General features: G+C 36.7%; 3 protein-coding genes across 5 annotated transcripts; 2 read left to right on the forward strand and 1 right to left on the reverse strand.

The window, feature by feature from the left end:
• Positions 1 to 42: 42 nt before the first annotated feature.
• LOC126747466 (ER membrane protein complex subunit 1) lies at positions 43 to 7392 on the forward strand. Its single transcript, XM_050456129.1, has 2 exons — positions 43 to 997; positions 5369 to 7392. The coding sequence occupies exons 1-2, from the start codon at positions 115 to 117 to the stop codon at positions 7105 to 7107; spliced, it is 2622 nt and encodes an 873-aa protein (XP_050312086.1). The 5' UTR covers positions 43 to 114; the 3' UTR covers positions 7108 to 7392.
• Positions 7393 to 11062: 3670 nt separating this feature from the next.
• Positions 11063 to 12909, reverse strand: LOC126747481 (lariat debranching enzyme). Its single transcript, XM_050456148.1, has 4 exons — positions 12620 to 12909; positions 12362 to 12513; positions 11726 to 12299; positions 11063 to 11673 (listed from the first exon to the last, which is right to left on the reverse strand). Exons 1-4 carry the CDS (start codon positions 12814 to 12816, stop codon positions 11184 to 11186), a joined length of 1413 nt encoding a protein of 470 aa, XP_050312105.1. The 5' UTR covers positions 12817 to 12909; the 3' UTR covers positions 11063 to 11183.
• A 50-nt stretch (positions 12910 to 12959) lies between these two features.
• Positions 12960 to 15783, forward strand: LOC126747482 (magnesium-dependent phosphatase 1-like). 3 transcript variants are annotated; one of them, XM_050456151.1, is made up of 4 exons: positions 12960 to 13325; positions 13386 to 13440; positions 13494 to 13715; positions 13772 to 14031. In XM_050456151.1, exons 1-4 carry the CDS (start codon positions 13286 to 13288, stop codon positions 13941 to 13943), a joined length of 489 nt encoding a protein of 162 aa, XP_050312108.1. In that variant the 5' UTR covers positions 12960 to 13285; the 3' UTR covers positions 13944 to 14031. The 3 variants fall into 3 exon arrangements, with proteins under 3 accessions (XP_050312108.1, XP_050312106.1, XP_050312107.1); XM_050456149.1 differs by lacking the exons at positions 13386 to 13440; positions 13494 to 13715; positions 13772 to 14031 and adding exons at positions 15136 to 15190; positions 15244 to 15465; positions 15523 to 15783 and having other exon boundaries at positions 13031 to 13325; XM_050456150.1 differs by lacking the exons at positions 12960 to 13325; positions 13386 to 13440; positions 13494 to 13715; positions 13772 to 14031 and adding exons at positions 15017 to 15075; positions 15136 to 15190; positions 15244 to 15465; positions 15523 to 15783.
• Positions 15784 to 16476: the final 693 nt, after the last annotated feature.

The following is a 16476-nucleotide window of genomic DNA, read 5'->3' on the forward strand; positions in this document are numbered from 1 at the left end:
TGTCACACACACACTGTCAATCTTATATGTCAACCGTGACAGTGTACATTTTGAGGTTATGTTGGTACAGGGTTAGAGGGTTATGTGTCCCCAATCCTGAGTCCACAAAAAAAAATGGCAAATTTCCGATCAATATACAAAATCCAAGTGTTCTTAACGATCCTTGTTCACCTGACTGTAGCCCTGTACGAGGACCAGGTGGGCAAATTCGACTGGAAACGTTCCTTCGTGGGCAAAGTGAAGTACGTCAGTATCGAAGCGAAACGCATAATTGTGGCCACCGAGGAGAACGTTTTGGCCAGCCTAAACCTTAACTCGGGAGAGATCCAGTGGCGCCAGGTTTTAGAGGACCCCACGCGTCACCAGATCGAATATTTACGCGTGGAAAAAGACATTTTAACAGTGTCCGGTGCCAAGAACACTTGGCTGGTGCGGACATGGGAAATCCACACCGGAACCTTGCTAAACGAATGGACCATCACTGGAGACCGTACAGTGAAAAGTGCCTTTACAGTCGACAAAGATAAATTGTACCATATAGTGCCATTACTGGGCTCCCAAGTAGAAATAACCAGTTATACATTAAAAGGTGTGAGAAGCGAGTTAAGGAAAGTTCCAGCACCGTGGACCAAAGATGTAAAAGAGTGTGTCACTGCTAACAATTACTTTGTGTGCACTACCAATGAACACTTGCATTATTTAAACCTGCTGGAGCAGGATGGAGAGTTTAGGGTTAAACCTTTGCAAGAAATTGTCGAAGGGGTGGCAAGGAATGTCGTCTTAGTACCATTTGATGGTGCCACCCCTGCCGTACTGGTGGTGCACAACAACGTAGCCAAACTGGTGCTATTTCACGATCAGATTGTTATTAAGGGTTACACTCTGTTGCCAAATGCTGTAACGTTAGTCGAGCAAGGAAAAGATGTCATTTATCAACTGGAAGCCAATAGCAATAAAGAGAAGCTTATTAAAGTAAAATCCAAGGATTTCCACACAGGTATTGATTTTATTCCTGCTAAATGTGGCTGTCATGGCCACCCTCGGCTTTTAATTTAATTTACTGAGGATGACCATTTAAATGCTCGAAACATAATAAATATCCTCAAAATTAAAAAGAAGTAAACATTCTTTTTTTATGTATATTTATACAGGGTGTTTTCCAACTACGGTACGAAACTATACAGGGTGAAATGTTAGGTCATTTTATGAAAAAAAGGTTCTATGAACGTATGTCGGGAGTTGCTTTGTTGAGGTTCAAAAAAATAACGGTATTTTGAAAATACTATAACTATCCTTAAACTGATTTGGTTGAAATTTGGTGCAGTTATTTGAAGTTATAAGACGCTTATTTAGCTATAACTAGATTGAAATTATTAGGTCCAGTGGCGTGTCAGTGGGCACCACATGCTTATTGTTGAGAAAAAAACAAGGTCAATAATTAATTGTTTTGCAGCTTTTTATTTATTTTTGTATTTAAGGAACTAAAAATACAACTTTTTCGTATCTGATCTTATTATCTTCATATTGCGTTGTTTTCGAGAAAAAAAAATTAAAGTATCTTTAACTCATTCTAAAAATTATCCATGGACGACAACATGAAATAAAAACCAATTAATTCGATAAACAATTTTGACCTTAAAGTAAATGAGCAAAATGCCCACCTTCTGATAAAATACACGACTGCAAACGATTTGTCATTGAGTGTCTGACACGCTAAAAAATACCTGGAGTTTCCCTTATGATATTGCAATTAACAATTATCCGATTCCTTAAGTCATTCACATCTAGAACAGGAGTTTTATAAACAAGAGCCTTCAGATGGCCCCATAAACAGTAATCCAGGGGATTCATATCAGGACTGCGAGCCGGCCAGTTTTGAGGCCCTGGGTCTCAGAAACGAAGCAACTCCCGACATACGTTCAAAGGAACTTCTTTTCATAAAACGACCTAACGATTCGCCCTGTATAGTTTCGTACCATAGTTAGGAAACACCCTGTATATTACTTGTCAAGGTAGTCAATGATTTATTATTATTCATAAAGTTAAGGAAACTATTGAGAGCGAAAAGGACCTCCACACTTGTCCAGCAATGTTTCGATCTTTATTAGCTTATTATCAGGCTTCCAAATATTAAAGTATTTTTTTAACAAGCTGTGATATATCTTTATTATATCCTAAATAATATAAAGTACAAAGAATGAGAATTAAATAATTATATAAATTTTACTGCACCAAAGATTAATTTAAGAAACTCAAACAATCAAAAATTATTTAGTGTAGATCCAAATAGTATTTCTCCTTTTAGGAGAATGATAAATTGGATATATCACAAAACACACTAGGAGTGCCTCAGGGTAGCATATTAGGACTTATTCTGTTTATAATATTTATTAATGATTTCAATTTTAAAATCCATTATCCATATCATAATATAACACAAATCTGTCAGTAAAAAAAAAACTCCAACGGAGACTTGTTACCAGAACTTTATTTCAAATTTGGACCAGTTACTTTATACAAACCCCAAAAGTTTTTGGTATAAGTTTAATAACAGGAGAGCAACGAATAGGCTTCCTGATTCGATGACCTATAATGATGGGGAGTTTGCAGGTTGTGAACGAATATTGCAGAATGGTTTGCCAGGTTTTTTTCTACTGTCTATAATGGAGATAATAATGTCTTACCTTCTCGGCAGGCTGGTGTAAACATGACTATTCCAAATCCTAAATTATCTATTGGGTTAATTTTTGATAAGATCTTTCGATTAAACTTAGTGCTGGCCCTGATGGTATACCCAATTATTTTTTGAGAAAATGCGTATGTGCCCTCTCTTATCCCCTCTTTATTTTATTCAGTAGGTCTTTAGACTTGACAGTTTTTCCATCCGAGTGGAAACTCAGTTTTATTACGCCTATATTTAAATGTGGTATTGCTAATGAAATGATCAATTACAGGAGTGTGTGTGTACAGTCTGCCATCCCAAAACTTCTAGGCAGTCTTATTTATGACCAAATTAATTTTGATTGCAAAGAACTTCTGTTAAGTGAACAGCATGGCTTCAGTCGTGGCAAGTCTGCTATTACAAACTCGTTGCTGTATCAGGGTTGTTAAGTGCTTTGGAGAGGGGTGAACAGGTGGATGTAATATATACAGACTTTTCCAAGGCATTTGACAGTGTCAACCATAGCTTATTATTAGAAAAATTGAGACTTTTTGGTTTTTCAGATTGTTTGGTGGCCTGGTTTGCAAGTTTTCTTTCTGACAGATTTCAGCAGGTACAAATTGGGAATGCCAGGTCGCATCTTATCAGTGTGACCTCTGGGGTTCCACAGGGTGGTCATTCTTCTCCCCTGTTGTTCAATATTTTCATTAATGATATTTTGGTTTGCTTTAAAAATAGTAATTTTTTGTTATTTGCCGATGATTTAAATTTTTTTAGAGTGATCAGTTCAGAACAAGATATGGTTCTCTTGCAAGATGATATGATGATGAATAGATTGTGTGAATGGTGTGTTGGTAATAGTTTGGCTCTGAATGTGGGTAAATGCAGTTACATTAGTTTCTACAAAAGAAACAAACGGGTAACTTCCTCCTATACTATTGATAATGTTAATCTTAGGTACACTGAAGTAGTAAAGGACCTTGGTATTTTTTTTGATGAACAATTGAATTTTAATACCCATGTAAATACTATTATAACTAAAGCATCTAAGGTCCTTGGTTTTGTCCTGCGCAATTGTAAGGATCTGTCGGTTGAAACTTGCAAAAGGTTGTACATATCACTTGTTGTCTCTTTGTTGGAGTATGGATCAATAATTTGGTCTCCTCTGTACATGAATAATTGTATGGCACTGGAGAGGGTTCAAAATAAATTTCTACGATTCTGCCTTTATAAACTTCGCATTCCAGTTCCTAATGACCATTGTTATGATGAAGCAATGAACTTGCTGAATATGCGGAGTTTACTTAAGAGACGCACTGAGAATGATTTGGTGTTTATTTATAAACTTTTGAATGGCCTTGTGATTTGTCCCGAACTACTTAATAGGATTTCATTTAATATTCCATACCGTATCATCGTACCAACTATGCTATGCACTCGCCTGTCGAAAGGACCTGAGGCTGGTAAACTCTACTGGAATTGAAGTTTTGGGAATTTCCTTATTGCATTTTAGGAGTCTTATTAAGAGTTTGCAGGATTTTGTTTTTTCTTAGCTAATTTTGCATTGTTAATTGTTCTGATTTTGAGAGAATATTGTTACTACTTGTAAAACGGTTTAATTATCCTTGGTATTAAGATTAAGTCTGATAATTATTGTTAATTAGTAATTAGTGGTTAGGTAGTATAGCTTTTATTTCTTTTTCAGAAATATATATATTTTTTGTAATGGGGTTGATCCCGTGTATAAATAATTAAATAAATAAAAAAGCATCTAATATCAATGAATTTACTGAAGGGGGGAGTTTGTATTTAAATTGGCAGATAATTGGTTTAGGAACAACAGCCTATGTCTAGATGAAGAAAAAAACTGATTCACTTATAATAAGTAATTTCCAGTTTAAAATAGGAAGCAGTACCAAGGTTTTGGGTATTTTTTGTTGATGAGTTTTTAACCTGGTCTTACGATATATAGAATATCTGAACAGAAAACTCAATCTAATTAGTTACTGCTTTGTTTCAAAATATATAATACTGTATTTGGCAAATTTTGAAAGCACAGAAATATCTTAATAGAATAATGTATAAACTGCATTTTCTAAAATCATGTCAAGGATTTAAAAAAATTATGACCATCTATGCTCCGTACATATTTAAACTATTGATGTTTGTTTTTAAAAATAGGCAGACTTTGTTCCCGGTGAATATCAATCAGAAGTATAGTACACATTCAAATAATATCCCTTTTCCAGTACATCACTTAACCATATATGAGAAGGGTCTTTCTTATAGGGGCTACAAGTGAGAAGCAGTTTAAACTAAAATTTAAGCAGTTCTTAACTGATCTTGAGCCTTATAATTGAGGAATATTTGAACAGTTAGAATTAGTAACATTATTGATTTATTAGTATTAGGTTGTTTGTGCTGTGTACTTATTAGGGGGCTCTTTGATGTCATTTCACTTTATATTTGTTTTTTTACAGCTACTGTATGAATTTGTATAAACTGAAATAAAGAAATAAAAAAAAAAGTAAGGCTCAAACAGATCTGTCAACATCAGCCTCAAAAATTTAAAGGCTTTGTGTTAGGTTTAGTTGGGGCGTTTGTAAGGTATTCAATAAATAAATGAGTATTTGCAATCCTGATGAAGATATAATAAAGATCGAAACGTGACCGAGCAAGTAAGAACGCACATAAACGATTTTTTAGGTGAGGACCAACACTCGGTGGACCTAGACTACCCGTTAGGCCTGGGCGCCCCCATAATCCTGGGGGCAAAGTCCGTGGGCGCGGAAACCCACTTGCTGTTAAGCACCACCGACAACGCCCTACTCCTAGTACGTCTCCCGGAAGGGAAAATCCTCTGGACACGGGAGGAGGCGCTCGGCAGCATCGTGGCCGCCGAGTTCCTGGAACTGCCGGTCTCCGAGCTGGACGCCTCGATAGAGCACGAGTTCGACGGCGAGCAGGACGTTCTCTCGATGTTCCTGCATCGCGTTTCGACGCAGTTCAATCAACTTTACGGGGTTTTCTTCGGCAATCAGTTGCTCGTTAATAACGGTCTGGTCAGAGACGAGTTCGGGTTGCATAAGTTCATAATCGTGGCCACCAGGGCCGGGAAACTGTTTGCAATAGACACTATATCGGGCAGTATCGCGTGGACTTATCGGTTGCCTAACGTGCAGCCCTTCTTAGGGCTGAACGGGGAGGAGAGCGTGCTGCTGTTGGTGCAAAGGGGGGCCCAGTACGCCCCGTTGCCCGCCCAATGTTCCTTGGTCGCCCAAGATTCCGTCTCTGGCAAAGGGGTTTTGTTCCAGTTCGATCCGATTAGTGGGTTTTCATCCGAGGGGGTGCAGCGGTTGAATTTCAGGGTGACCCAAGGGGTTCTTTTGCCCCATCCCGATAAAAATTACCTCAAACCCTTGGTGCTGTTGTCAGACTCGGGGGCAAAGGTGTATCCCCCAGAGGCCCAGGTGCCTCCTCGCACTTTTCTGTATACGGTGGACCAAAAAACGTCCAGTTTGCACGGGTTTGTTTTGGATAATGGCTCAGACCTCACTCCCTTGTGGGAGGTGAGGTTGCTCCCCTCGAAAATCACTGGGGTGGCCATGAAACCTGCGAGCGAAAGAGTGCATTCGCAAGGGAAGGTTTTATACGATCGCTCCGTTTACTATAAGTACGTTAATCCGAACATTTTGGCCGTGGCCACGGTTACCCCGGACCCGATTCATCGCAGCGTGGTCACAATCTTCCTTATAGATGGCGTCACCGGTTTCATAACTTACTCCGCCTCCCACAAGAGGGCCAGGGGCCCCGTACTGCTGGTCCACTCGGAAAACTGGCTCGTCTACAGTTTCACCAACGACAGATTCAGACGTACGGAGGTGGCGGCCGTCGAGCTGTACGAGGGCCACACCCAGACCAACAGTTCCGTCTTCAGTTCGTACGCGGTCAGTCAGTTGCCCCTCGTACAGACCCAAAGTTACATTTTGCCCGTCGTCCCCGTGAAAATGACCGTGACCTTAACCGAGAGGGGCATAACCAACAAATTTCTGCTGATGGCGCTGTCCAACGGGGCCGTAATGGAAATCCCGTGGCTGTTACTGCAGCCCCGGTTTCCCGGCATGCCCTGCGGCCCGGAGGAGAGCTGCATCCCGTACATGCCGGAGATCCCGGTGCCCCCGGAGGCCGTCATCAATTACAATCAGACGTTGGAGCGGGTGCGGGGGATCGAGGTGGGGCCCGCGAAGTTGGAGTCCACCTGTCACGTGTTGGTGCACGGGTTGGATCTGTTTTATACGCGGGTCGCGCCCTCGAAGACTTTCGATTTGCTGAAAGAGGATTTCGACTACAGACTGATCGTGTTGGTGTTGTCCGGCCTGGTGGTCGCCTCGTTCGTTACGAAATATTTGGCGGGAAAGAAGATGTTGAAGCAGGCTTGGAAATAGTTCACGATTTAAGCCATTTTTTTTTTTTGGGAAATCGGTCGTGTGGCGTTAGTTTAAAAGCATTTCAAGTCATTATAGATAATACCTAAGATGTATAAAAGCGTACTGTTAATTTATTATTAGTAGGTTAATAATAATAATAATGTGGATTTTTTAATGCAACTAGTGAATATTCTTGTGCGGGTGATTGAATAGGCAATGGACGTTTTTTTCTTTTGTAAAAAGTATTGTAATTTATTGTTATACATTTTGTGATGACATACACAATAAAAGATATTAAAAAAATGTTGCATTTTTTATTGGAAAATTGATAAAAGTAGTTCACTGAACGAGCAACAGGTAACAGAAGATTTTTACAAAAAGTGGAATAAAAAAAAATCAAATGGAAGAATTTATTCCAAATCTTCCATGCACTTGAAGAATGCCTCCCACTATCTGGCAAAAAAAGAATCACGTTAATATGAGCATTTTTAAGGAGTTTATTAAGCCAGTTACAATAGCTTCTACATATATGCTTACCCATAAAAAATATAAGACACTTTCCAAAAGTGGAATTAAAAAAATTCCAGTGGAAGAATTTATTCCAAATCTTCCATACACTTAAAAAACGCTTCCCACTACCTGGCAAAAAAAGAATTACGTGGATATGAGCACTTTTAGAGAAGTTATTAAACGAGTTACAAGGACTCTATGCCTACCTATATTAATTAAGAGATACTATCTAAAAGTGGAATATAAAAAATTCCAATGGAAGAATTTATTCCAAATCTTCCACGCACTTAAAGAATGCTTCCCATTACTTGTTAAAAAAAGAATTACGTGGATATGAGCATTTTTAGAGAAGTTATTAAACGAGTTACAAGGACTATATACTTACTCATAAAAAATAAAAGGCACTATCTAAAAGTCCAATAAAAAAAATTCCAATGAAAGAATTCATTCCAAATCTTCCATGCACTTGAAGAATGCTTCCCATTACTTGGTAAAAAAAGAATTACGTTGATATGGGCATTTTTAAGAAAGTTATTAAACGAGTTACAAGGACTATAACCCTACCTGTATTACGAAATACTATCTAAAAGTGGAATATACAAAATTCCAATCGAAGAATTCACTCCAAATCTTCCCTGCACTTAAAGAATATTTCAATTTACCTGTTAAAAAAAGAATTACGTCGATATGGGTATTTTTAGGAAACTTATTAACTGAGTTATAATGGCTATATGCCTACCCATAAAAAATTAAGAACACTTTCTAAAAGTCAAATAAAAAAAAATCCAATGGAAGAATTAATTCCAAATCTTCCATGCACTTAAAGAATGCTTCCCATTACTTGCTAAAAAAAGAATTGCGTAGATATTAGTATTTTTAAGGAAGTTATTAAACGAGGTACAAGGACTATAGGCTTACTCATAAAAAATAAAAGGCACTATCTAAAAGTCCAATAAAAAAATCCAATGGAAGAATTTATTTCAAATCTTCCACACACTTAAACAAAGCGTTCAACTACCTGTTAAAAAAAGAATTACATTGATATGAGCATTTTTAGGGAAGTTATTAAACGAGTTACAAGGAATATATGCCTACCCATAAAAATTAAGAGATACTATCTAAAAGTAGAATAAAAAAAATTCCAATGGAAGAATTCATTCCAAATCTTCCATGCACTTGAAAAATGCTTCCCATTACTTGGTAAAAAAAGAATTACATAGATATTAGTATTTTTAGAAAAGTTATTAAACGAGGTACAAGGACTATAGGCTTACTCATAAAAAATAAAAGGCACTATCTAAAAGTCCAATAAAAAAAATTCCAATGGAAGAATTCATTCCAAATCTTCCATGCACTTGAAGAATGCTTCCCATTACTTGGTAAAAAAAGAATTACGTAGATATTAGTATTTTTAGGGAAGTTATTAAACGAGTTACAATGCCTATATGCCTACCCATAAAAAATAAAGGATACTTTCTAAAAGTGGAATAAAAAATATTCCAATGGAAGAATTTATTCCAAATCTTCCATACACTTAAAGAGCGCTTCCCACTACCTGGCAAAAAAAGAATTACGTTGATATGGGCAATTTTCGGAAAGTTATTAAGCGAGTTACAAGGACTATATACCTACCCATAAAAATTAAGAGATACTATCTAAAAGTGGAATAAAAAAAATTCCAATGGAAGAATTGATTCCAAATCTTCCATACACTTAAAGAGCGCTTCCCACTACCTGGCAAAAAAAGAATTACGTTGATATGGGCAATTTTGGGAAAGTTATTAAGCGAGTTACAAGGACTATATACCTACCCATAAAAATTAAGAGATACTATCTAAAAGTGGAATAAAAAAAATTCCAATGGAAGAATTCATTTCAAATCTTCCATGCACTTGAAGAATGCTTCCCATTACTTGGTAAAAAAAGAATTACGTTGATATTAGCATTTTTAGAGAAGTTATTAAACGAGTTACAAGGACTATATACCTACCCATAAAAATTAAGAGATACTATCTAAAAGTGGAATAAAAAAATTTCCAATAGAAGAATTCATTCAAAATCTTCCCTGCACTTAAAGAATGCTTCTCATTACTTGGTAAAAAAATAATTACGTAGATATTAGTATTTTTAAGGAAGTTATTAAACGAGTTACAAGGACTATATGCTTACTCATAAAAAATAAAAGGCACTATCTAAAAGTCCAATAAAAAAAATTGCAATGGAAGAATTTATTCCAAATCTTCCATGCACTTAAAGAATGCTTCCCATTACTTGGTAAAAAAAGAATTACGTTGATATTAGCATTTTTAGGGAAGTTATTAAACGAGTTACAAGTACTATAGGTTTATTCATAAAAAAATAAAAGGCGCTATCTAAAAGTCCAATAAAAAAAAAATCCAATGGAACAATTTATTCCAAATCTTTCACAGACTTGAATAAAGTGTTCAACTACCTGTTAAAAAAAGAATTACGTTGATAGGAGCATTTTTAGTAAATTTATTAAGCGATTTACAACCATATGCTTACCCATAAAAAATAAAGAACACTTTCTAAAAGTGGAATAAAAAAAATTCCAATGGAAGAATTTATTCCAGATCTTCCATACACTTAAAGAATGCTTCAAATTACCTGTTAAAAAAAGAATTACGTCGATATGGGCATTTTTAGGAAACTTATTAACTGAGTTATAATGGCTATATGCCTACCTATAAAAAATAAAGGACACTTTCTAAAAGTGGAATAAAAAAAATTCCTATGGAAGAATTTATTCCAAATCTTCCATACACTTAAAAAATGCTTCAAATTACCTGTTAAAAAAAGAATTACGTTGATATGAGCATTTTTAGGAAACTTATTAACTGAGTTACAACAGCTATATGCCTACCTATAAAAAATAAAGGACACTTTCTAAAAGTGGAATAAAAAAATTCCAATGGAAGAATTTATTCCAAAACTTCCAGACACTTAAAGAATGCTTCAAATTACCTGTTAAAAAAAGAATTACGTCGATATGGGCATTTTTAGGAAACTTATTAACTGAGTTACGACAGCTATATGCCTACCTATAAAAAATAAAGGACACTTTCTAAAAAAGGAATAAAAAAAATTCCAATGGAAGAATTTATTCCAAAACTTTCAGACACTTAAAGAATGCTTTAAATTACCTGTTAAAAAAAGAATTACGTTGATATGAGCATTTTTAGGGAAGTTATTAAGTGAGTTACATAAAAAATAAGACACTTTTTAAAAGTGCAATAAAAAAAAATTCAATAGAAGAATTCTTCGCAAATCTTCCATTGCACCTAAAAAAAGGTCCTTTTTAATTGATAAAAAAGGAATCAAACAATTCTAAGCATTATTAACTAAATTATCCAATTTACAACAATTACCCTTAAAAAATTCGAAACACACGAAACTCTTCATTAAAAAAAAAACAATAATTTACTCGATTTTCACGTTCCTATATATATATAAAGATTTATTGCGGACAGAATAAAATCCGAACCGATAAATAAAGTCACTGTACAAAAATTATTTAAAACATGCATCCAAATGTTAAAAACAAAAAATAAATACCGCGCTCATCAGCTGCCCACCCCGTAAATGCCCACGTTTCTCCTCTTGAACTTGGGCGTGTCGCTCTGGACTTTGACCTCCGGCACCTCCTCACTGGGGGCCCTTTTCGGAGACACTCTGAGCGCTTCCTCCTCACAAATCGCGTTGACGGGCTCCGGAAGTTTCATGGGGGTCAACTTTTTCGGTTCCTCGTCCTCATCCTCTTCAGACTCCGAATCGCTACTTATGAACGTCGAATTTTCATAAAAACTCGCGTCCAACGAGATGTTCAGACTGTTACTCTCGGAAACGAGGCAAATCGGGTCGTCGATCCCTAAAATGTCGCAGAATTCCACCGTTTGCGGGTTCAATTTGGGCTCGGGCTGTTTGCAGTGTTTCATATTGTCCCCCGGCTGGTATGAGGGGGCTGTGGGACGGAAGTTTTTCGGGATTTTAAGGTTTTTTTGCAGTTTGTTCAGCACCAGGTCCTTTTCTTGTTCCGTGGGGGTGAAATTGTACCTTTAAACCACATTTATGTTACTTTCTTATACAATTACCGATTCAGGCTTACCTTTCCTGGCTACCCATTCCAGGCATATAATTGCTAACGCTCTTCACACTCAACAAGTGATTGGTCAAAAACAGCACAGTCAACCATTCCAAGTCATATTCCAGATCGAAAGGTTTTCCCTCTATGTGGGGTATGTCTAGAATTTGCAAAAATTGCCTCCGAACCAAACATTTATCCAGGGCAAGAAACCTTGTAGGGGTGGGATTATCCTTATGGGCGACCAGGGCGGCAAACTTGCAATGCAAATGGGCGGCAAACCAGAATTTTGGCTGTAAATGGTGGAGGAGCTCCTCGCAAGGTTTGCTCCCCAGCTGATTGCTATCCACCTCTCCTTTGAAGAACGGTTTCCGCTTGAGCAATTGGTTTACATTTCCATGATGGTAGATTCCAGTAGGCCAGTCATGAGATAAAAAAACATCTATTTCCCTTGATAATTGCTTTAGACGAAACACTTCTAGGTTTCTTATATGATAGACACTCCTTTTGGCATTTTCATCGTAAGGGGCCCTCTCAAAGTGCCCCTTCATGTAATCGTGCGATTTGTAAATGCCTGAGAGCCCCCCAATTCTTACACCTGAATGACCGAAGGTTATTTATTAAAAACTGATAGAAATGAACAAGTTCTCAAGTACTAACCAGCTATATTAACCACTCCGGCGTACCCAAGATAGTAAATGTTTTTGGCCACCCAGCCCCCATAAGGAAGCTCTTGCAAGTAGTTGGAGGCCTCGTGGTTGCCCCCGATGAATATCGTGAGGATCGGGGCGGTTTTTTCCCCACTATAGTATCTAGAAACCCAATAAACCTGACTACTCAACTCTAACACCACTATGTAATATTTAAAAGGTTTTACTGGGGAAAAAAGCACATTTTAAGTTATTTTATGGTACGTACTTGTAAAAGGAGCAAATGCTCCTGTATTTGGGGGGCACGGCCATACAAGCCAAGTCCTCAGCGTTCCGCGAGGACTGAAAGTCCCCGCAACATATCAACAGGTCAACTTTGACCTTTTCCCTGTCCTCGATGTCTTTTATGGCGGCGTAAATGTTTTCTAGCTCGCCGTGGGCGCAGCCCTCGACCGCGATTTTCATCGTTTTCGCGTTAAAAAGCCCTTAAACCACCACTAAAAAGCACAACAATAATGTTGATGTTGTTGTTTATAGGTTAGGTTTGGCATTACTAAATATAACCTAGAAATGTCAACAGTGACGTGTGGAATGTTGAAGTGAGGACACTTGATCTTTAGCTTCGGAGATTTTCCTTTTCCTCAATTAATACTATTAATATTATTAATAATAGCCTTAAAAGCATATTTCCACATATAAAACTTCAATTTTACGCCATCTTCATACTTGTAAACTCAAAAAACGCCCTTGAAACTATTTACACATGTCAAAGTGTATTCACACTGTATAAACACACCATCACGTAGACGTCACTTGTCACAATCAGCTGTTTTTGTTGCCCCAAGTCACAATCAGCTGTTGCTTATTTACATTCTATGAGTTTCCCTTTGAAAACCCACGTTTTTGTATTAAATTAAGTAATTCCTGGTGCGACATGAAAGTGGACAACTTAAAAGTGATAGTATTCGACTTGGGTACAGCTGCCCTGTCCCAAAACCCACCGCCAATTTCACACAATTAACTTGTATTTCTAGATTACACTTTGTGGCCCTTTTGGGTGGATACCCACGTTACGCCGCCCTTCAGGAGGTAATTTAAGGTTCTAAAACTCAGCCATAACTTCTCCGGTTATTCTCCATTAGGAAAAACGGGGATGTACTGGACGCCCATGGCTCAAAAGTGAAATTTTACCCCGAAGTACCCGGGGTATTAAAATCTTTAAAAGAAGAAGGTTACGAGCTGGGGGTGGCTTCCAGGACTGGGGAGATAAAAGGGGCCAATCAGCTCCTGGACCTCTTCGGCTGGGACAAGTACTTCACTTATAAAGAGATCTTTCCCGGGTCAAAAGTAACCCATTTTAATAAGTGAGTATTCGGGATTGTTTTCAAAGGACTTTAGGGCTAATTAAGGGCTTTTTTAGCATAAAAAAACAGTCAAAGTCCCAGTTCGAAAACATGCTATTCTTCGACGATGAAAGCCGGAATATTTATGACCTGGAGAGGCTTGGAGTGGTGTCTGTCCTGGTGAAACATGGGGTTACTCAGCAGGTGGTCGAGGAAGGAATTCAGAAATTTATTAAGAAGGGACTTTAATAGAGTAACTGCCCAAGTGTTTTATTTATTTACGGATTTAATTGCTGTTAAGAATATACTTATTATAATAAAAAATTAATGTTGGAAACTGTTTTTTTTTATTTTTGAGGGATGTTCAGTACAAATGGGGCCACAAGGGGTCATCCTGTCTATGGATTTGTTTAATATTTTGGGGTGTAATAAATGTGTCTTTTGGTCATGTTTTAGTGAAAAAAATCACTAAATCTGACCAGTAGAACCGAAGTTATTAAGCAGTAGGTCAAATGTACTGTGCTAAGGAAAACAGGTATGAAAAATGACTAAAAATTGGTATTTGAGTCTAAAGATGCAGACTTTTTGGATATGCATAATGTACGGGGATTTTTTGGTAATAATTTAGTGAAAAAATCACTAAAATATCACCAACAGAAGCGAGATTATTAAAATACAAATGTATGGTAATTTGTGTGACAAAATTAATACTTAGGACCAAACTAGACCTTAAAAAGGGATAAGGTTTTAAAAAATGCATAATTTTATTGAAATCTGATGGCCACTTAACTCAAATAACTTAGAAGCTGCTATTTGCACCTAAAAATCCACTGTTTTTGGACACAATTTGACCCAGAAATTACTAAAATCTGAGGAGAAAAATACCCAATTTATTGCACCCAAATAATGCTTAAAATGGTGAAAAAGTGGATAAAGGTTAAAAAAAATGCGTGTAAAATGAATAAATAACAGTAATGAGCTTTGTAAGGGACAAATTAGTGTAAAAAAATGCATATTTAGGACTATATTTATAGTTTTTACAATGAAAAAAGTAATTACTAACTTAATTTCAACGACTAAAGGGCATTTTGAAGCGATTTATTATGTTCCAGACTTTTGGATTGATTTTCAATATTATCCAGGCATTTCAATTCACTTTAAGTTTCTCTCCTTTAATGTTTGAAGCTAATTTTTATATAATGTAATAATTTTTAAATCTAAAGTAATTTTTTTCAGGCAGTTAAAGTCATTTCAGACTTTTGAAACTTATGTCAAGGAAAGGGAAGAATTCGTGTAAAAAAAATTATATTTAGGTCTAAATTAAGTAATTCCTGGTGCGACATGAAAGTGGACAACTTAAAAGTGATAGTATTCGACTTGGGTACAGCTGCCCCGCCCCAAAACCCACCGCCAATTTCACACAATTAACTTGTATTTCTAGATTACACTTTGTGGCCCTTTTGGGTGGATACCCACGTTACGCCGCCCTTCAGGAGGTAATATAAGGTTCTAAAACTAACCCATAACTTCTCCGGTTATTCTCCATTAGGAAAAACGGGGATGTACTGGACGCCCATGGCTCGAAAGTGAAATTTTACCCCGAAGTACCCGGGGTATTAAAATCTTTAAAAGAAGAAGGGTACGAGCTGGGGGTGGCTTCCAGGACTGGGGAGATAAAAGGGGCCAATCAGCTCCTGGACCTCTTCGGCTGGGACAAGTACTTCACTTATAAAGAGATCTTTCCCGGGTCAAAAGTAACCCATTTTAATAAGTGAGTATTCGGGATTGTTTCAGAATGATTTTAGGTCTAATTTGGGGGCTTTTTTAGCATAAAAAAACAGTCAAAGTACCAGTTCGAAAACATGCTATTCTTCGACGATGAAAGCCGGAATATTTATGACCTGGAGAGGCTTGGAGTGGTGTCTGTCCTGGTGAAACATGGGGTTACTCAGCAGGTGGTCGATGAAGGCATTCAGAAATTTATTAAGAAGGGACTTTAATAGAGTAACTGTCCAAGTGTTTTATTTATTTACGGATTTAATTGCTGTTAAGAATATACTTATTATAATAAAAAATTAATGTTGCAAACTGTTGTTTTTTTTTTTGGGGGATGTTCAGTACAAATGGGGCCACAAGGGGTCACCCTGTCTGTGGATTTGTTTAATATTTTTGGGTGTAATAAATGTGTCTTTTGGTCATGTTTTAGTGAAAAAAATCACTAAATCTGACCAGTAGAACCGAAGTTATTAAGCAGTAGGTCAAATGTACCGTGCTAAGGAAAACAGGTATGAAAAATGACTAAAAATTGGTATTTGAGTCTAAAGATGCAGACTTTTTGGATATGCATGATGTACGGGGATTTTTTGGTAATAATTTAGTCGAAAAATCACTAAAATATTACCAACAGAAGCGAGATTATTAAAATACAAATGTATGGTAATTTGTGAGACAAAATTAATACTTAGGACCAAACTAGACTTTAAAAAGGGATAAGGTTTTAAAAAATGCATAATTTTATTGAAATCTGATGGCCACTTAACTCAAATAACTTAGAAGCTGCTATTTGCACCTAAAAATCCACAGTTTTTGGACACAATTTGACCCAGAAATTACTAAAATCTGAGGAGAAAAATACCCAATTTATTGTACCCAAATAATGCTTAAAATGATGAAAAAGTGGATAAAGGTTAAAAAAAATGCGTGTAAAATGAATAAATAACAGTAATGAGCTTTGTAAGGGACAAATTAGTGTAAAAAAATGCATATTTAGGACTATATTTAT

The sequence above is a fragment of the Anthonomus grandis genome, chromosome 19 (genome assembly GCF_022605725.1).
Source record: "Anthonomus grandis grandis chromosome 19, icAntGran1.3, whole genome shotgun sequence".
Lineage (NCBI taxonomy): Eukaryota > Metazoa > Arthropoda > Insecta > Coleoptera > Curculionidae > Anthonomus > Anthonomus grandis.